The sequence below is a fragment of the Podarcis melisellensis genome, assembly GCF_964234715.1.
Source record: "Podarcis melisellensis genome assembly, chromosome: 4".
In the NCBI taxonomy this organism is placed as follows: domain Eukaryota; kingdom Metazoa; phylum Chordata; class Lepidosauria; order Squamata; family Lacertidae; genus Podarcis; species Podarcis melisellensis.
This window is the reverse complement of record NC_138531.1, coordinates 37746839-37767356: the sequence shown is the minus strand read 5'-3', so window position 1 is coordinate 37767356 and position 20518 is coordinate 37746839. Positions and strand designations below refer to the sequence as shown.

Below are 20518 nucleotides of genomic sequence, written 5' to 3'. Positions count from 1 at the left end.
TTTATGCTGGAGCAACCTTTGAGGTTATGTTTTGCAGCGGGTTAATGTTGCAAACGGTTAATATAAGACCTGCCTGAGATTGCCAGAGCCCTGAAAAAGGAACGCTTTGGTTGCACATTATGCAGCCAATTAGTAGACCATAGACCTCTACCTTTCCAGCCAAAGTGGTTTTTGAGATTTATCTGTGTAAATGTCAGAACTGGATCACATTTCCCATTACCTTTCCAAAATACTAAGGAATTGCTGAGCAAAAAAACCACACACACACACACACACTTACCTGTCAGTAGCTGAGCTGCTGTGCTATCACATGAAAATGTTTACAACAGCCTTACTTCTCAGTGGGAAGTTGTCAGCTTGTCAGAATAGTTGACAAAGTGCAGGTTTTTTTAAGATAGTGAAAAGTTAGTGTGGCATGGCGGAAAAAAGCATTAGCTAGATTCTGCTGGCTAGACGGGGCAGCTGCAGATTAGGAGAGTTAGGCAGCATTCAAACAACACATTAGTCCATTATCCCAATGCTTCCTTACCAGATAATTTTTATGTGTGCTTTCACACAACGTAAAAGCCACTCATGGAAAACTAGCAACAGTTTTAACACTCATTTCTGTGTTACATGCTTCCAGGAAGAAGAAGAAATGTTTTCATCCCTGTTATCCGGGAAAACAGTGGGAGTTTTGTGCCATAATTTCCCCATGGTTTTCCTGGATCACACCATTTGATGAAATTTGGGACAGTGTTCCAACATGCAGTCCTTTCCTGCTGTTTTCTTGGGAAAACATAAAGGCACATGTGCATAAAGGGTGATGTCAGGAGCTGGAGTCAAGCATAGGTCGGTAGTCAAAGAAAAACACAGTGTCAGTGAAGTTAACTCTTTATTCAAGAAACCAAACCAGCGCAGGCCCAGTGATCGTAGAAATGTTTCCCAGTAAGTCTTGCTCCAACAAGGCTGTTGCGAGGACTGAAGGTCCGCACCTCTCACCACTTCGTAAAGCTTCTCTTCTCCAGGGTCTTTCCTAAGCAGTCGCAAACTGCACCTGCATACAACTGCTCTGTCCTCTTCATCTCTCTGCGTGATCTAGGAGTCCAGGAGGGAGGGGAGTTAGTCACAGCAGGAGGGGAAGACTCCCTAGCTTCTTCCGCAGCCTGCCTCATCTCTGTCTCCTGGTACCCCATCCTCTACTGTCTCTGAGTCTGGACTGCCCTCTGCCACAGCCTCTTCCTGCTCACCAAACCCTGTTACCTCTTCTGCTTCCAACACCTCCCCCCCCCCCCAGGCTGCTCCTCCTTCACCCTCTGACCACACATCGTCATCCCACTACCAGTCCGCCTTCTTCCCCTGGGTCTACCCTTGAGGGTTCCCCAGCTGGTGGCTTCCACCACTCCTCTGCACCCAACCAGTCCACAACAGGTGGTGACATGTTTGATGATGTCCGCTGTTGTGTCACACCACACTAGCTAGCTAAAATCTTCCACATGGAAGCCATATGGAGGAAATAATCTGCGACTCATTATCAGTTAACTGACAGGCCCTTCTTCCCATGGTGATTTGTGAGGTCATGGTGAGACACTATTAAGTCACTGCCATCATGTGAGTCACATCCACAAGTGGCATGTGTCAAGATTAATGCAACTAGTGGCGCAGTTTCGTGCAGAGAGGATTATCGATCGATCGCTATTCCATTCTATGTCCCTATCCCACCAGTTCCTACTGTCAAAACTTACATGCGTGTCTTTGTAGGTTGCTACTAAGTAAATAATGTTATAATTCTTATTTTTGCTAATTTCAATGAGAACGGGTTGTTCAATTTGTTACTTTGTGAAAATTAGTGTCTAAAATGTGACAAAAGTTCAGTGAAAATGGAACTTGGTTTTACATCATAGATTGATGCATTTTTAATTTTTTTTTAAAATAGGTGAATGCGTCCCGGCAAGAAACTAAGCTGATGGAGGAATGTGACCTGCTTATTGAAATAATCCAACAAAGGCGTCAGATTATTGGAACCAAAATCAAGGAAGGGAAGGTAAGAATTTTTACCTTGGAAGTCCTCAAATAGATTAACATTCTTGATAAATGCTGTATGCTTTGTGACTTCTCTGACTTCTTGTTTTAGTATCCTGCAAAATATACACAAGCCCTTGAAAACTCCTTGGCAGCTACTTTATTTCGTAGAAAGAAGTGCCTATGCTGTCACAACTCATTAAGCAAACGTTCAGTCACCATTTAAAATCTACTGGATGTCTATAATATTGATAGTATCTCATACTATCTTTATTTTGCTGTTATGCTGTTTTACTGTTTTAAAAATCCAGGCACAGTTTCCCACCCCCCACACCAAGATGGCGGGAAATATGTTTTTAGTTTACCGAAACTGCTAATACTGTAATGCTTTAGCAAATACATTTTGTGTGCGAACTAAAATATGAAGGTCTTGTTGAAATTGCTAACCTGAGATAATCTTCTGGAAAAAATTATTCTGTAGATAATGTAATTATTTATTAAATGTATGTATACAAAGTAGCTTTGCTGACATGAACCTTAAAATCAAAACAAAAGGGAAATCATGGGGGAAGACCTGGAGAATCTGAGAACAATAGTGGAAAATTACAGGTTATATGTTACAGAAGGGAAAAGGCAACGAAATATTTTAACGCATTGCAAGGTAGAAGGAGTTCAAGTTAAATGCCATTCCTTAATCACTGTAGTACAGCTATTTCTGATGTCAGCCCATTGTGTGAAGTAAGTATCAGTTATTCACCCAAGCTTTAAATTGGTTACCTAGCTAACTGTGAAATCAGTTTGACCATGATTCCTGTTGCTTTTAAGTGCAAGCCATTCAATCTTTAACTGCTAAAGTAGCTTGAAGAAGTCAAACATAAACTCTCCCTGTGTGGGAAAAGGCTTTGACAAGAAATAAAGTCAGGGGCAGGTTAAATGGTTCACTTAGCTGTCAAGATATTCCAATTAACTTAAAATAAAAAGCCCTGTAGGCAAGAGCTGACTCAAATATGCTTGAAGACCACCATTCCCCAAGTTGTTGTTTGACAGGCCCTGAACTTCTTTATGCTATTAGCAAAATGCAGCTCCCTCCAAGATCTCATGTGACAACCTTCTGTATAATCTCCTTGGTTACATGATTGCAGTGGAAACCCACATTTTTGCACCAAAGTTTATGGCAAACTTTCCATTGGGTCAGACAGGCCTGCTCAGACCCAAGGTTTGTGTTGAAGGGAAGGAAAAGGCTTATTAGTATTATTATTGACAGAAGTGATTCTTTTTCATTGCCATTGGGCTATGAAAGAAGTGCTTTAACAAGCCTGAGACGCTGCTTTCTCACACAAGGCTTGTACTTATTCCCAAAGTCTCTTTTTCTGCTGACAGCAGAAGCACAGTTATTTTCCAAGGAAGGGCAGTGTGTCAGTACATTTTTTCCAGCAAATTAAGCAGGTGTTTCACCAGCTGGATTAGCAGTTTGACCACATGGTTAAGCAACCCAGCAGATTTGCCATACTCTGCCTCTAGGTTTGAGCCCTTCATGTGGTCCCACTGCAAGCTTAAAATGTAACGCAAGTCATTCTCTGGTAATGTGCTGAGAAGTAAAAAATGATAAGAATGTTTGCCCACAGTGCTAAAAGAAAAAAGCCTGGTGCTCTTCCAATCTAAAAATGTAGGCTGGCACCTACATTGTATGGATTTTGACATGCCACCTCACCAAGGCAATTGGGGGAGTTGAGGTACCCTTTTGTAAAGGGAGAGAGCTTTCTGCTGTGAGCTTGTATAGTTGTAATATTTTTAACATATAAACTGTCCTGGGGTTATTTATGATGAAGTAAGTATCGAAGTTTATTGAATAAATGAAATGAGAATTTTTAGCATTGCCTTTGGTGAAGTTGAAACCTGCACAACTTGTCTTAGATAGTTTCATGGAAGCTCAAATATATCCAGAAATGAGTATCAAAGGTCTGCATGGTTCAGCAAAGAACAGGAGGAAATGAGATATAGGCTTTATCAACTGTTTCCAGATATCTGCTGTTGAAGTTGCTTTTGCTTTGTGGGATTATTGCATTTCCACCCAGAACTGGGCCTGTTTATATTTTGTGCCTGGATAAAATGCAGTTATTTCCCCCCAAATGCTAATAGCAATGTAGAATTTATCTGTGTGACTGTCACACGTACTCCCTAGCAGTTAAATGACTGCATTGCTTATCCCATTTTTGGTATTAGAGTATTTTAAAAACAATCACCACTTTCTGTTTGGATATTCAAACCAATTAGGTTAATACTTAATGAGTTATCACCTCACAATACTTTAAAATGTTGATCCACCAAAATACAGATTTAAGGAACAAATGTACCGTATTTTTCGCCCCATAGGACGCACCTAGGTTTTTTTGGGGGGGAATAAAGGGGGGAAATTATTTTTTCCCCAGGCGCAGGGCTGGCGCGGGGGAAGCCTGAGCCTCCCCAGCCCCCAGAACAGGCTACTGCCTGCAAGCCTTGCAAGCCCGGCGTGTGAGGTTTGCCGACATCTGCCCGAAGCACGGGGCGGGCTCCACAGCTCGCCCCGTGCTTTGGGCAGCAGGCTGCCGCCCCAAGCCTGGCGCGCCCAGCGGGACCTCCCGCCGGGCGCGCGAGGCTTGCCAACATCTGCCCGAAGCATGGGGCGGGCTCCGCAGCTCACCCCGTGCTTTGGGCTGCAGGCTGCCGCCCCAAGCCTTGCACACCTGGCGGGACCTCCCGCCGGGCGTGCGAGGCTTGCGGATAGCTTCCTGAAGCCCGAAGCACGGGGCGAGTTGCGGAGCCCGCCCCGTGCTTCGGACAGATGTCTGCAATCCTGCATTCGCCCCATAGGACGCACACACATTTCCCCTTCATTTTTGGAGGGGAAAAAGTGCATCCTATAGGGCGAAAAATACGGTAGTCTCTGGTGCTGGCTAGAATACAAGTATAAAAACAGTTACTATTTAAAAATGTAAGGGTGTTTTAAAAAATAATCTACAGAACACTAGTGTTGTTGGCAAGAATAATCCTTTTAAATGTTTTTTTGTTACTTCATCACCTATAAGAGGGCAGGAACCAACATTCCTGGTGTTTCCTGTGGCACAATACAGGGTGAACTATAGATTCTTTAAGGCACCAATTCTAACACACACACACATGGGATCAAGCTGAACCATACACTACATGACACTTCTGAGGAAACTTGTTTAGGATTCAATGTAAATGCCAGTCCTCATTTTTCTAAAATGAAATAGAATTAAAGTGGTTTTGGACTTAATGCTTACTTTCAAAGAAATACACTGATAGTGGACTGTGGACATAAATCTCATGTTTGTTGTGGCCTTAAAGTCAGGATACATAACTCTTATCTTAGTTAATTGTCTGCCAGCAGAGTCATGATATGCAATGTTTATTGCTTAATAAGTGCAACCCTGCAAGTATTTTTTGTGTTATCTTTACTATAAAATTCCAAACTTACTGCCAGTCTACTTAATTATCAATTTCCTGTTTTTTAAACATGTAATCAGAGCTTAATGTGTTTCTTAGGTACAGAGTTATTAGATTTCCTTCCTCTTCCATTTCCATTTGGAATATCCAGCAATGTTGATGCTAATGACACTCTGCTGAGGGGGGCTTCCTGTGTTCTGGGGCATTGCAGGACAGTATCTTCTATCAGCTGTAGATAGGCAAGCTTTAAATTCACAACTTCAGATAGTTTCCACTTACATTTCAGTAAGTGCCTGCCTGCCCCCGCTGCAAAAGTTGTGTGCAGTATACACATTTTCCAGCATATCACAGACAAACATCACAGTGTTTTCTACTTAACTAAATTCAACCCAAGACAAAAGCTGAAGAAATAGAAGCATCTGAGGCTTAACATTTATTTTATTGTCAGTTCACATGAATTACTCCTTTCAGTCAGGTTATATTCTAGGGTCACTTTTTTCCTGTAAACAAGCTCAGGAATTTATAGCAATACGTAGCACACCTTGTAAGCTGCTTTGAAAACATCATTTTGGAGGAACTGGCCATCACAATAGACTTTTGTTATCTGAGAAGCAGAGACCGATGGGAAGTGACGTTTCCTGCCATTGGAAAAATCTGCCAGCTGTGCTTACTTTGGATCTCCCCAGTGAGGAGAATAAAGCTTTTACTTGGAACAATATAGGCTCAGAGAGAGCAGGTGTAAATGGTACTTTTGCTTCTTAGTTAAGCCACTCGCATTAGCACCCAATTTATGCCGTGGCCTTGAAGAATGGTAAAATTGTAGAAAAGCATGGTTTTTGAATTCATGCACCTGACTTTTTTTTCTTATATTCTTCTCTCCCCTTTTGCAGGTGGTGAGACTGAGGAAACTCGCCCAGCAGATAGCTAATTGCAAGCAGTGCATTGAGCGCTCCACTTCTCTCATCTCGCAAGCTGAGCAATCTCTGAAGGAGAATGATCACGCACGCTTCTTGCAGTCTGCGAAAAACACAACAGAAAGGTAGTGTCACAAGCACACAGGGACAACCCTGCTGGGTCAGGCCAGACAGCGAAACATTCTGGTTCTAACAGACTCCAGTCAGGTGGTTCTGAAGATCTTATAAAGTACAATGTGGCTAATCCTCCACTGTTGCTTGTCTCCAGTGGCCAGTACAGTCGTACCTTGGAAGTCAAATGGAATTCGTTTCGGAAGTCCATTCAACTTCCAAAAACATTCAAAAACTAAAGTGTGGCTTCTGATTGGCTGCAGCAGCTTCCTGCAGCCAACTGGAAGCCGCAGAAGCCTCGTCAGGTGTCCGGCTTCCAAAAAAAGTTCGCAAACCGAAACAATCACTTCCAGGTTTGCAGCGTTTGGGAGCCAAAACAACTGAGTCCAAGGTGTTCGGGATCCAAGGTATGACTGTATTCAAAAACAAAATGCCAAACATTGTTGAGAAAACTGCTTCTGGAAATATATAGGAATCTGCAAGGCTGTAGATGCTACCACATATTTAATAGAATGGTAGGACTGGTGTTAAAAATATTGCCAGCCAAGTGTTAAAAATATTGCCAGCCAAGAGCTACAACTCCCATCATCCCTGACTGTTGGCTATAGATGTTTCTCAACCCTGTCATAGAAGAGGGTTTGACAAATCATAAAAATGTTATACCACCAGTTTCGAGAAGTTATATCTAATAAGCAGAAAACAAAATACTACTTACCGTATTTTTCGTCCCATAGGATGCTCCGTCCCATAGGACGCACCTACTTTTTTGGGGGGGGGAAATAAAGGAAAAATTTTTTTCCTTTATTTCCCCCCAAAAACCAGGTCGGGGAACAGTGGGATGGCTGCATTGCGCCTCCCCGCTGTCCCCCAAGCTTGTGGGGCTGGCCGATGTCTGCCCGGCGCGAGGGGCGCTCTGCTTCAGGGTGCCCCACGCGCTGGGCAGCAGGCTGCTATCCGCAGCGTGGGGAGCCCTGCGGGGAAATCCTGCAGGGCTCCCTACACTGCGGATGTCTGTCCGGCGGCGCGTGGGGCGCTCTGCTTCAGGGTGCCCCGCCCGCCGGGCGGCAGGCTGCGGCCACCTGCGCGAAGCACCGGCGTCCTCCGGAGGGCGCCCCGTGCTCCACGCTGCCGCCCACAAGCCTTGCGCGCCCAGGGGGAGTCCCCCCCGGTGCGCAAGGCTTGCTGACACCTGCACGAAGCACGGGGCGTCTTCCAAAGGGCGCCCCGTGCTCCACGCTGCAGGCTGCTGCCCGCAAGCCTTACGCGGCCGGGGGGAGTTTCCCCGGGCACGCAAGGCTTGCGGATAGCTTCCTGGAGCCTGGAGAGCGAGAGGTGTCGGCGCACACCAACGCCTCTCGCTCTCCAGGCTTCAGCGAAAGCCTGCATTCGCCCCATAGGACGCACACACATTTCCCCTTCATTTTTGGAGGGGAAAAAGTGCGTGCTATAGGGCGAAAAATACGGTACATTTCACATCCTGTTTTAACTGGGCAAAAGCTTCATTTCAAACTCCAGGTTCTTTAAGGATCCCAAATTTCCTGCAGCTATTTGAATTGGGTTTCTTTCTCTCGCATCATGGTAACTACATTTCTGCTTTAAAATATAGAAAATAGCAATATGCTGTTGTGTAGATAAGGTACAGAAAAGAACCGAACAGCCCCTGAAAATGCATTGCTAAAAATGTGTACATCGAAAACCTTGTATTACTTCCTGTGTTTTCATTTGGGTCAACCATTACCTCCAATGGAATCTTTCCTCCCAATATGGAGGATATATTTTTGTCAGGATTAAACTCCCTTTCCATGCCTGTTTTGATCCCAGTAATGGGGTCCCACTCCCCTGGCTGCAAGTTATGTTAAAAAAAACAAAAACAAAACTGTGCATGTTAAATGCAAATACACAATTAATGTCAAATCTAGTTTGATCCACAAGCTTAGGTCCCAGAAGCTGTGTGCTATGCAAGGACCAATTTTGAATTTATTTATTTTTATAAGGATGGTAGGCTCTATTAGTTTACCCCAGGAGCATTTGTAACCAAGTTGTGCTTCCACATACATGGGGGTCAAGACATTCAAAATAGTTTCTGCTTGGAAAGTATTGCAAGCACCATAGAAATCTTATTAGTGGTTGCACCCAACCAAACTCTGTACAGGCAATATTTAATAAAAAAAATTATACTTCTGCTTCAAAGCCATTTTGGCAAGTAAGTGGTATATAAATGAATTCATCATAATTATAAGGCAGTAGCTAAATGCACTCCTCAGGATGATTGTGTAGGATCTACCAGCATGATGTCTACTTTATTTAGACAGCATGCCTGCCTTACATATCTTTTTTTAGAGCTAGGGAAATAACTGAACATGGTTTGGAATAAGTGGCTATTTTTCAGCATTCATCTGAACCAGAAGAAGTTACCCAATTCATGAAAATGCATAATTCATACTAAATTTTCGATGTCATAAACTGAGACTGAAGTCATTACCATGAGTTTTGAACTTGAATTTTCAGTACTAGGTGGAGAACTAAATCTTTCATTTTGGGAAATCGGACCAATGGAGCAATCAAAACATTTTGATTTAGTATATATATTATGAGTGTAATTGATTGAAAGTGTGTAGCTGCTTCCAGACAGGCAAGATTGGCTTATTCCCCACCGTACAAGAAGGAAGCTTATTCTCTATGCCTGAGTGAACGTGAATTTTCTTTTGAATCTTCTCAAAACACAATAATCCACTTACAGTTCTGGTATGCGTTGTCGTGTCTTTGAGATCCCCGACTGAAAACTTCATTGCTTTGTAAGCTTTCGTACAGTGCTGAGACTTGTCCAAAACTAAATACAAGCTACAAAACAAACAAACCTATACAGCTTCCCACCCCCACCGACATTAATGAAATATTATGGCTTTAGCTTCACCCAGCAGATTGCAGGGTTAAAATGGTGTGGCTGCTATAAGCTGGAGAAGTGTTCTACACTTCTCTTTATAAAAAGAAAATGTGTGAACACCTGGAATAGCATGCTAGTTAGTGGAGCTGTGTTAAGAAAAAGTGCAAAAGAACACCTGCCAAAATCATTTTCTACAAGAAATAAATACTGCATGCTTCTGCAGGGTTTCTTGAATGGTATGAAATAAAACCCTCATTCTGATGTTTCTTTCCAGCACGCTTAATGCTTAAGCTGAATACCAGTCAAATTTTCAGCAGAATAAATAAACCCAATTCAGTTTACTGTGTTGCAAAAAAGATATTGTGATGACCAAAAATGGGGCCATTGTTCACCTCAGTCTTAACTTGAGATGCCTTTTTTTTTTTTAACAAAAGCAACATAAGTATGACATTACTTTGAGTAGTTTTGATGCTTGGCAATATGACCCCTGCAGTGAATCTTAGAGCAGCTACAGGTTTGTTTGAGCTGAAAGAATATTTCTTTTGTTTGACCTAGTATAATATGGACTTTTTCTGTGTTCCAATGGCCATGGGAATGTTTATTGCTATTTGGTGCAGTAGAAACAGCGTTCAGCACATGCCCCAAGCACACTTCCCTCCCCTCCCCACTTGTGTTATGTATGTTATGTACCCTAGACATCAAAATAATTTCCCAGCCTGAACCCAGGCTCTAAATAAGCCGTTTCTTCCACTGCAGAGTCGCCATGGCAACAGCATCTTCCCAGGTTCTAATTCCTGAAATTAATCTCAATGACACTTTTGACACCTTTGCGCTAGATTTTACCAGAGAGAAGAAACTACTGGAATGCCTTGATTATCTTACAGGTAAGATACTAGAATGTATAGTGTATGTCTGTGCATGTGTATGCATAGATTGATTGATTGATTGATTGATTGATTGATCGATCAATCGATATCTCTCTGTCTATTTTATTAACCCACCCAATGCCCAAGCCAACAATCCATATGCATCTCTAATCAATAAAGTTGTGGCTATTTCTAACCCAGATGATTGTTTTTTCATTGTCTCTTACATTTAGCCACTGCCTGGGGCGGGGGTGGGGGTGGCACTGCAACTGGGCCCACAACATATCTAGCCATTTATTTATTTCGCTGTGAGTCCTCCCCCTTTCCCCCCAGCAAAAAAGCACTGCGCATAGCTGACAACTTTTTGAACATAATGCGAGACTATAGAGAAGAAGTGAATGTGAGAAATGGGATGAATGATTGGAATGAAGGGGAAAAGTTATGTGACAAATGTTAACAGTTGCTTTTAATTTTTCACAGCTCCAAATCCCCCAACCATTAGAGAAGAGCTTTGTACAGCTTCTTATGACACAATCACAGTCCACTGGACGTCAGATGATGAATTCAGTGTGGTCTCCTATGAGTTGCAGTATACCATTTTCACTGGGCAAGCTAATGTAATTAGTAAGTACAAATCATTTTATATCTCATGTTTGATTTTGATTTCCAACAAATTGCAAGCCAGTCAAATAGAAAACAGAAAGACACTATAGCCTTCCTCACTTTATGTCAATGCTTCATCTTTTGCCAGTAATGTATACAGGACAGTGGCAATAAGCCCATCAGTGTGTTAACATCAACTATAGATACAGCAATAGAAATTAATCTAATGGGTGAAATCCAAAGCTTTCTTTCCATTTTTGGGGTAGCTTTAGATCTAGCAGCGTCATCTGCTAACATAAGGAAATGGGAGGTGATTTACTTTTCAGTGTTCTAGATGATCCCTCAACCCTCTGAAATAGTTTTAGGGCAGGGATGTCCAAAGTCTGTTTCAGGGGCAGGTCCAAAGTCCATAATCTGGCCCCTGTGGTGGTTTTATTTCCTGGGATAAAATCCTAAAAAAAACCTTACCGACTTCAATCCTTGAAAAAGCTGAACAACTTTGGGGTAAAATCATAAAAAAGCTGAACTTCAATCCTAAAAAATCATTTTAAAAAGGTGAATAACTTCAATCCTCAAAAAAGTTTAACAACTTTGGTCGGCCCTTTGGTCGGCCCTCACGGCCCTTCAGTTCATCAAATCTGGCTCTCTTCAGAAAAAAGTTTGGACACCACTGGTTTTAGGGGGACACTGGTGGTTGCAGGAAGAATGGGGAACTGAAGAAAGCTGCTTTTCCTTCTCTTACATTAATGGATACCTCTGTGGATAAAAACCCATTCTGTAGGCGAACAACAGCATTTGATTTTACCCAGAGAGGTGGATTTTTGTTTGTTTGTTTTAATCAATCTCATTTCCATAATGGACCTGTTTATTTTATCACAGATCAAGTTTAACTTGCTAGCCCTTACTCATCAACATCATGCATCCGTTAAATATCATTACGTCAGTGATAAAGCTATACAGTTTCTATTAGTTTATGTTATTTAAATTATTGCTTTTTCTGAAGTGTTTAGTGATGACAGAGCATTACTTAATGCTGAAGGTGAAAAGGTTTGGGTTATTGAGTTTGTGTATATATTTTACAAGTCATGTATTTTTTCCTCTGAATTAGTTTCCTTCTCCAAATATTAAATGAAAAAAGTTTTTTTGTTCTTGTTAGTAGTAAAATGTGCTGCTTTTTATTTAATTGTGACTGTCTGTTGGTTATTTTGCTATTTATTTGTGTTTATGTGGCATGGTTTTATTTTTGTATGCAACCTTGGACATAAAGTTTTAAAAGAAGCAGCTGGTCCATTTTATAAATAAAGCTGTTCTAGAGATTATTTGTTGAAATATAGGATTGTGCAGTCACTGCTATTTATGCAAGTTTGGACTGAACGTCAGGAGTGAAGTAGACTTCTGCATGCATTCTGGTCTAGGTTCTAACATTGATGACCATTTGCTATTTTGAACTATTGTATCACCAAATTTGAAGTAAACTCTCTTTTTAGGCATTGGCTGAACCAGTCAACAGGTGTTTTAGTTTCATGGTTCAAAACTTAAGACACCTCAGTAAATATAGAGATGTGATTTGAATTATGAATTCTAAAATATTGAAAGCATATGTCTAAAAGGTTTCATGAATTTTCCAGATAGCACTTAATTTACATCAATGATGTCTAAATGTTTAATGGAGTTGCGCAGGAAAATATATATATGGAAATCTTCCTTAGGCACTTGAAGTCTGCAGATAGCCTGACTGCAAATAATCTTAAGAGTTCTGCAAAAGAATTAGAGCAAAATAGATGAAGTGAAGAAGACACGGAAAGGGCTAGATGTTTCTTTGGTTAATCACTGACAAGGAGAGAGAGCTAAGTGATAAGAAGCTGCGCTTCATTTTGTCTGACCCATTTCTATGCATGGTATTACGCTGACAAACTGGAGGATGGTGGGAAAGACATTAGGTCAGCTGAAAAGCACTAGGGTAGGACTTTAGAACAAAGCTTCTGCATTGTGAGAAAGCTAGTGAAGGATGCCAGCCTCATCTTTATGAAATGTAGCTTAATAATGACTCAGTATCTTGTCTTAAAGGGGTGGAGAGGCCAAATATTTATTGTATGTCATGGTTTGACTAACCCAGCAGTTATACCAAAATGTGGGGTTATTAATTGCTGCTTATTGCCTGTGTGGCATATACTAATCAGAGTGTCAAACGAGGAGCTGGGAGATTCAAAAATTCCCATGTGCAAGGTTCTTAGATGGCAGTGTGGTGATTGGTGAGTTTTCCAATTTCCCTCACACCCTTGTGCTTCTAGAAAGATTCCTCTTCTGAACAGCAATCAGACTTATGTCTCTCTGGAATGTATTTACTTTCCTGACTGGCTTCTTTTTCTTGCTGTTTTCAAACTTTTGCTGTAGCCTGGGAAAACAAAACTGACCTATGGAGAGGAAAAACCTTTTCCTGTGTGGATGCTTGTTACACCAATATTAGCACTGTAACTGAAACAAGTTAAAATTTCCTTCTTACATTTTTGCAACATTGTGGTCTTGTAGTATGTAAACCAGGTGTTTATTATTGTTTCTCTTTTTTGAAAGTGACTAAAATTTGCTAGTAGTCACAGGTAATCTGCAGCCAGGGAGTGCATGGCTCATGCCTGAGAGGGTCATCATCTTTGAAGAGGAAGCAGATAGCATAGCAGGCCATGTGCAACTGCCATGCATTCATTCCCTAGTGACACCATAAATGTATCATTCTTGATATATGGCCGCACATTCAACTTAGCTTGCTCACTGCTCCGGAATTTGCTCTGTAGAACTGAATAGTATTTAGTTGTGAGGTGTATTTAGTTGTGTGTCATTATTTTTTAAAGGGATCGCTTCAGAGGCTTAATTTCTTTGGGGGTGGGGGTGTAATGCAGAGATGGATTCAGATAAACAAGGGATGAAATTTGTTGTCAAAATGGGATTATATCTAGACAGGCTTTTACCGTGCCTCTTGCCATAATTTAAGAAAGGAAGAGCTTCACTGTTTGTTGAAAGCATAGATTCTACTGCGATGGGAATATTCCTTTGAACTCATCATATGATAAGGTGCCATACGTTCTGAATTTCCTGGACATAGCCAGCTCATCAACATTTGTGTCCTGATTTTCACATTTTGAAATATGGCAAACCCCTATCATATGAAGATTTATCTTTGGTACTGTGGATTGTATCCAGTTCTAACCCTGCTCAGAATAGATCTATTGACATTAATGGTCATGGCTATCCTAGGTTCATTAATTTATAGTTGGGTACAACTCTTTTGTTCTACGGAATTAACAACAGATTGAAGGCACATATACTCACAATTATTTCCCAACACTAAAAATGCCATAGGGTATGGAAAAGTGTGGGCTTAAGCATGTGCGGCCAGCACATACATCTATTTTAACCAGTGGCTCTGTATGCAGAAGTCTAGTCACGCAAACCATTGTTGATGTACAAATTTATTTTGTAGACAGAATTGTATGGCTGTAATTTCCCACTCCCACAATGAAGGCTCCCCTTTGTTAGCTACAGCATGCGAAAGAACTTAATACATTCATGGCACTCCATTTCCTACAGCTGATAATGGAAAGTATTTGGAGCAGTTGTTGGGTCAGTTATATGGGGTTTTTTTTCCCCCTCCTAAATAAACATTCCATACAAGGATGCATGTGGAAAAAATTGTGCCAGACCAGAAAATCTGCATGGGTTTTGCAAAATATATATATATAAAATAGATTCCTTGAAGAGCTTTCCTGAAAATCTCATATTGATTTTCCATTGACATTTAGTTTATAGTATTTCCCCTGTGAGAAACATTCACAAATCATTGATTCGTTGGTGTGTGTTCAAAAACTCATGCACTCCTTGCACAAACTGATATTAAAATAAATAAATCTAAAAGACATTTCAATTAAGTTCCTTTTGAAATAGCTTTGAAAACAATTACTTGTCTTCTGAATGCTTTGGAATCAAAGTTACGTAAGTAATACTTCATTTAGCATGTAGCTGTGCATGATGTACTAAAAGTTCCTCTCTGTGCTAAAAGTTGTCAGCTGCGCACTTACAAAAAGCAGAGCAGAAGAGAGGACTGCACTGAGCATATACTATCATCACGTTTTTGGAAACTGTGCCTATGAGGGTTTTTATTTATAAAGAAAACAATCTTCTGCCATGTAGCCACTACACTGGTAAATTAAGAAACAGCCAGCTTTTGGAAATCCTGAAATAAGACTTCGTTGAAGATGTCTGCAGTTTGATTTCCAATCCCCGCTTGGGTAGACAAATCCTTCTTATGTTCATTTATTTTCTTATAATTAAAAAAAAAGGTGGCTAGGTGCAGAAATGGTTATGCGGGCAAGGGAGACACTGGTGTCTGATTGCAGAAATTCTTTTGCAAGTTAGCTAGGGATTTAAAAATCATAATGGGATAGGTATTTGGATGTGCAGTCAAGGTAGTGCATATAAATTTACTTCCCATTCATAGGTAGTGGTTTAGAAAAACCCCCAAAACAGGAATCTACCTGTACATTAAGGTCAGCCTCTGGCTCCCTGCATTTTATCATCAAAGACCTTATTTTTAATAAATGCATTAAAATACCCCCTTGACAATTTTCAGAAAGTATCTGCGTTCAGCAGATTTATTTTTTCCTAACCTAGTGTGAGACCTGAGGGGGAAGCTTCATATGTCTGTCTCCTTCTCTTGATACACTTTTTCCACTTCTATAAATGAGATTTGTATTTTAAGTGCCAGAAATGATCAGGAGATTATATAGTCTTCCTGTGACTTTTGCACTGTGGGTGTCGTTCATTGTCTTGCTGAAACATTCCATTGTCCAGCAATAGGGGGATTTGCAGTGAGAATATTTTTTTCCCCATCTGCTTTTTGAACTTCAATAGCAACAAATCCTGGAGAAGATGTTTTATGAATGATTTACCTCCAGATTGTAAAATGAAAAAAGAAAGAAATCCTTCTTCTCTTCCTGCCTCCAGTATCTCACAAATCCTGCATGATAGCCTTGTTACAGTCAACGCACTATTCCAGTCTCTAATTTGCATTCCATTCATTTTCTAAAATGTGGCTTTAAAAATGCATTATTGTACCACATGTGGGAACTTGCTCTCCTTGTTTTAAAGCCCTGCTTTTTTAAATCAGAAACCTGAATTGATGGGCAACAGTAGTACTTCACAGCTGTTACTTCTGCTCGTATGCCTATGGCTCATAAAACTGGAAGGAGTCTAAACTTTTGTCTAGTTCAATGTCACTGCAGTAGCACAAGCCTGAACTGTATCTTACAGATGCTCATCTAGGGAAAGAGAATGGAAATACAATTCTAGCCCTGTTCAACCTATGCCGCTGGGTAAGGGAATTTATGAGCTGCTAATTTTCACTTAGAAGTTTAAATTTAACTGAACAGAATTGAGGACACATCCCTGCCCTCCAAGTCAGTCTCAAAAATGTATTGGGCTAAGCCACAAAAAATGTATAGAAACTGGACCAGGACATCCTCAAATGTCATCCATATTGACTCAAGAGCTATAACTGTTTCCATAGAACCCTTCTGCACAGAGCTACTTTTTTGTGTGTAAGGTGATTTTTTAAAAAAAAATCTTCATTTTCTAATGTATATAAAACAGAGAGAACAATTATAACAACAAGATGGGAATTAAAGGATGAAAAGCTAAACTATAAGAACATAGACTGTACATGAGTTAAAATAACAGAGTCCAAGTAAAGACTATATCAACTTTATCCGATCAAAAGGTTGTTTGGGCAAGGGGACAGGCTTGGCAAATAGGAGACAATTAACCATGGCCCTCTCAGTTATGAAAGCTACACTACATTCCCATTTAAAATGCCAGTTTAAATATGTGTGGCTCATTTACAGTTGGCAACTCTGAACAGGTATTTGCGGTTTGAAATCCTTTAAGAAATAAAGCGTGAATCTGTCCTCAGTGAGTGGACAATTCAGTTGGCCGCGTTCTTGCTATTTAGAGAAGCAAAGAGCTTATTTGCTTTTGGATTCTTCAGTGACATTTTTCAGGCTCACCTCATTGTTCAGGTGCATTCCAGAAATTCCTCCATGGATTGGACTAATGGTTTTGATTTGAAATTGCAGGTCTGTGTAATTCGGCCGACAGCTGGATGATTGTTCCTAATATCAAGCAAAACCACTACACGGTGCATGGCCTGCAGAGTGGCACCAAGTACATATTTGTTGTGAAGGCCATTAATCAGGCTGGCAGCCGAAACAGTGAGCCAGGAAAGCTGAAGACAAACAGTGAGTAATGTTGCATCCACCCCTCTGTGCACTTTGTTTCCCCCTCATCTCAGTTCCACTCAGCCTGACACTTCAGAAAGATACAGAAGACCTCATATTTTTAGCACTTTCCTCAATTGTGGGCCATTTGTTTCATTTGGCAGACATGGCTGCTAACGACCTTCAGCCCCTGCATTTGTTTATGGAAGCTAATTTAGGCTGCCCTCCTATAAAGCCCCAATTTACTCAGTAGAACTTACTTTTGAGTAGACATGCATGTCCTTGCCCATCACACTTCACTGTCTGTGTGGAGGAATGAAGAGGGCTTCAGATGTCAATCAAAGTCTTCAAGGAGCCTTATCCAGAAGAAGTCAGCCCTGGAGGCATGAAAAAGAATGGTTACTTCCTTGTGAATAGCAGACAGTTTCAAACGCTCCACTTTAGTGTCCCAAGAAGCCAAGCAAAGATGGGGGACGTGCAGATGCAACACAGCAATCATGATTAAGAACACGTAGCCACCAGGGGCAAAGAAAATCCTGTTTCTTCTGCAGCACTGGCCCTAAGCATAGTCCTTGGTTTTACACTCAAAAAGGAGCAATAGCAGTCATTCATTTAAACACAACAGATCACTCACAGATCGCCAGCAGCTAAATTTAATCTTGTGTGATAAACAGGCTTCAGGATGCAGCACTCATTCAGTCTTTTATCTTGTTCCAAATCAAGGCCAGCCATTTAAACTGGATCCCAAGTCTGCCCACAGGAAGCTGAAAGTATCTCATGACAACTTGACAGTGGAGCGTGACGAAACCTCTTCTAAAAAGAGCCACACACCTGAGCGCTTTACCAGCCAAGGGAGCTACGGGGTAGCGGGCAATGTATTTATTGACAGTGGACGGCATTACTGGGAAGTGGTTATCAGCGGGAGCACATGGTAAGTACAACACATGTTTTCCTTCATGTTTGTGATGAATAGAAGCTCGTGATTGACTGCATTTTCTTAAGTGAAGAAACTACGGTAGGAAAATAATAATAAACATTAAACCATTATTTAATCTCCCTGCCTGCCCCCCAAAAAAGTTGGTGGTTATCAGTAAACATAATATGTGATATTCAGCACCTAAAACACTATAGTTTCCCAAAGGTAGCTGCAGTACCATCTCTGTCCGAAGACTCGCAGCTTATTCTGACAAGACCTGCAAAGACAAGGATGGATCAGGCTTCCACCTTAAACAGGTTCTGGACTGGAACAGAAGTGGAGATGGCTCTGTAGCTTATTTTCTGGAAGGTCCTGGGCCCATTCCAGAAGCACATGGAGTTAAATATTCCTGATTGCTCTGCACCCACCTCTTACACCTGAAAGCCCATGACGCTCCAAGCATGTCGTTGCCAGTGCAGCTGCATAGGTCTTCCTATAGTTGCAACAAATGCTTTGCATCTCATTTCCTGCCCAGGAATCAAGGGATTTGTGGTCCAGTGGGAGATTCCTGAGTGCAAAGATATGTTGTTTGCCTCCTTTATAATCCTCCAGGCACCAGCCAACTTCTTTAAGACATCAGAGACCATCTCCCCACCCCCTTCCCTGAGATAAGCCTTCATTGCAATCCTTGGAGTAGGAGGGCTAGCACCCTGAAGAATTTGTGAGCCAAGCATCTTGCTGTCTGGCCATCGCTGGTTTCAAAGGAGGGTCACAAAACGTTACCAGGAAAACAAATATCCTATGCAATTGCATAGTTACAGCAAATAATATTTGTGGCAGTAAGATGTGCATGACCTGTCTTTCAGATTGTAAGGAAGAACATTAATTAAATATGTGTTGACATTTTGGTTAGCCTTCAGCTCATGAGAGTACGAAAGGCACAAACAGAAAGAGGCATGCATGTTACTGCAGAGTACAGTAGGTTAAAGTGCAGAAGACTGCATGAAAGGAAAGTGCATTTTCTCAAAGTGCATTTGTTTTGCAGGTATGCCATTGGCATTTCTTACAAGTCGGCGCCCAAACACGAATGGATCGGGAAGAATTCTGCCTCTTGGGTTCTTTGCCGCTGTAATAATACGTGGGTAGTGAGACATAACAGCAAAGAAATTCAGATAGAGCCTGCACCCCACCTTCGCCGTGTTGGAATTTTGTTGGACTATGACAATGGTTCCTTGGCCTTTTATGATGCTTTGAACTCCCTGCATCTTTACACATTTGACATTACATTTGCACAGCCTGTGTGCCCAACGTTCACTGTCTGGAATAAGTGTTTGACAATAATAACGGGGCTTCCCATCCCAGACCACTTAGATTCCACTGAGCATATGCCATGATTGTTGCTCAACAGAGATGGATGATGAATGTCCAGTATCCCTCATATATACTTCCCACCGAATTTTGACTGGAAAAAAGATATTAACAGAAACGCATTTCATACAAAAGCGACCCTAAATGCTTCAAGCCAGGACTGAGAATAATGGGATGACCTCGTCAGTCTTACTGTTTCTTTTGTATTAAAGACAAGATAAGGCTTTAATAATTTCTCAGAATGCTTTTGTATTTAGTCTCTTTCAGGAAAATTTATAAATTATTTATATATTAAAAAAGAAAGAAAGAAAAGGAACCCTAATTTGGATATTTGCATTTGGGCACCTCATAAAAATGACTTGTTTTTGCACATTAAGGGCTCTGTCACAAAGATTTTATTAGCCGTTCCCCGTATTTTGATTTTATAAAAGAGAGAACAAGTTGGAATTATTTGAGAGGAAGGATGCAATACGAATGGCTTCCGTTTTTGTTCCTGTGGTACTTTCGTAAGTGCCGCTTTTATGACATGAAACACCTCTTCACTTGGAGCACATTAACTTCTACATCGAGAAATGTCAGCATTCTAAATCAACCAGCAGTCAATGTTATGGATCGCAATTTCCTTTCCTACTGATGTTTCACCTTTGTCACTTTTTAAGGATATGTACATTTGATTCTTTTTTGTCTCAGATAACCAGGACAATTGAGAGAGGTCTGGCTGCATTTTAAGTATAAAAAAGTACCACTTGAAGATCACGTTCTGGTGGTACTGATGTGGATGCACATCATTTGAAAGGTACCAGGAGCACCCACATATGCTGTGCTGCAGATGGGCTATGTACACCTGATTAAAAACTTAAATGTGAGCATTTTGTTTTATTATGTTATATAGTGTATCAATAAAAATAGCAGAGGTATCTGTTTGTAAACAGTGCCAGGAAAGAGGCTGCACTTGGGTGTATCATTGTGTTCGATGCTTGAAGGGGCCTAGGGCTCTGTCTACTCCTGCTATACACTGAGCAGCAATGTCACAGGAGTGACATTGCCAGGGCTTATTTGAATGTAGTGGAAATGAAATCACGTATTTTTTCTGCCCCTGTGCTTTTTCTCCTCCTGCTTTTCCACCTGTACTAACACACACACAC

At 41.1% G+C, this 20518-nt stretch overlaps 1 protein-coding gene and 1 long non-coding RNA gene across 7 annotated transcripts in view; one reads left to right on the top strand and one right to left on the bottom strand.

The window, feature by feature from the left end:
• Positions 1 to 20315, top strand: part of MID1 (midline 1) — a 261649-nt gene extending 241334 nt beyond the window's left edge. For all 5 annotated transcript variants that reach the window (XM_081907604.1, XM_081907605.1, XM_081907607.1 and 2 more), the window contains 7 exons: positions 1916 to 2023; positions 6339 to 6487; positions 10114 to 10241; positions 10704 to 10847; positions 16949 to 17110; positions 17813 to 18020; positions 19051 to 20315. In XM_081907604.1, coding sequence (XP_081763730.1) covers positions 1916 to 2023; positions 6339 to 6487; positions 10114 to 10241; positions 10704 to 10847; positions 16949 to 17110; positions 17813 to 18020; positions 19051 to 19399 — 1248 coding nt within the window. In that variant the 3' untranslated portion in view covers positions 19400 to 20315. The remainder of the gene's footprint in view (positions 1 to 1915; positions 2024 to 6338; positions 6488 to 10113; positions 10242 to 10703; positions 10848 to 16948; positions 17111 to 17812; positions 18021 to 19050) is intronic.
• Positions 6932 to 17804, bottom strand: LOC309367988. 2 transcript variants are annotated; one of them, XR_014167453.1, is made up of 3 exons: positions 17350 to 17804; positions 7936 to 8066; positions 6932 to 7183 (listed from the first exon to the last, which is right to left on the bottom strand). It is a non-coding gene; the product is annotated as an uncharacterized lncRNA (long non-coding RNA). The 2 variants fall into 2 exon arrangements; XR_014167454.1 differs by having other exon boundaries at positions 7936 to 8063.
• Positions 20316 to 20518: the final 203 nt, after the last annotated feature.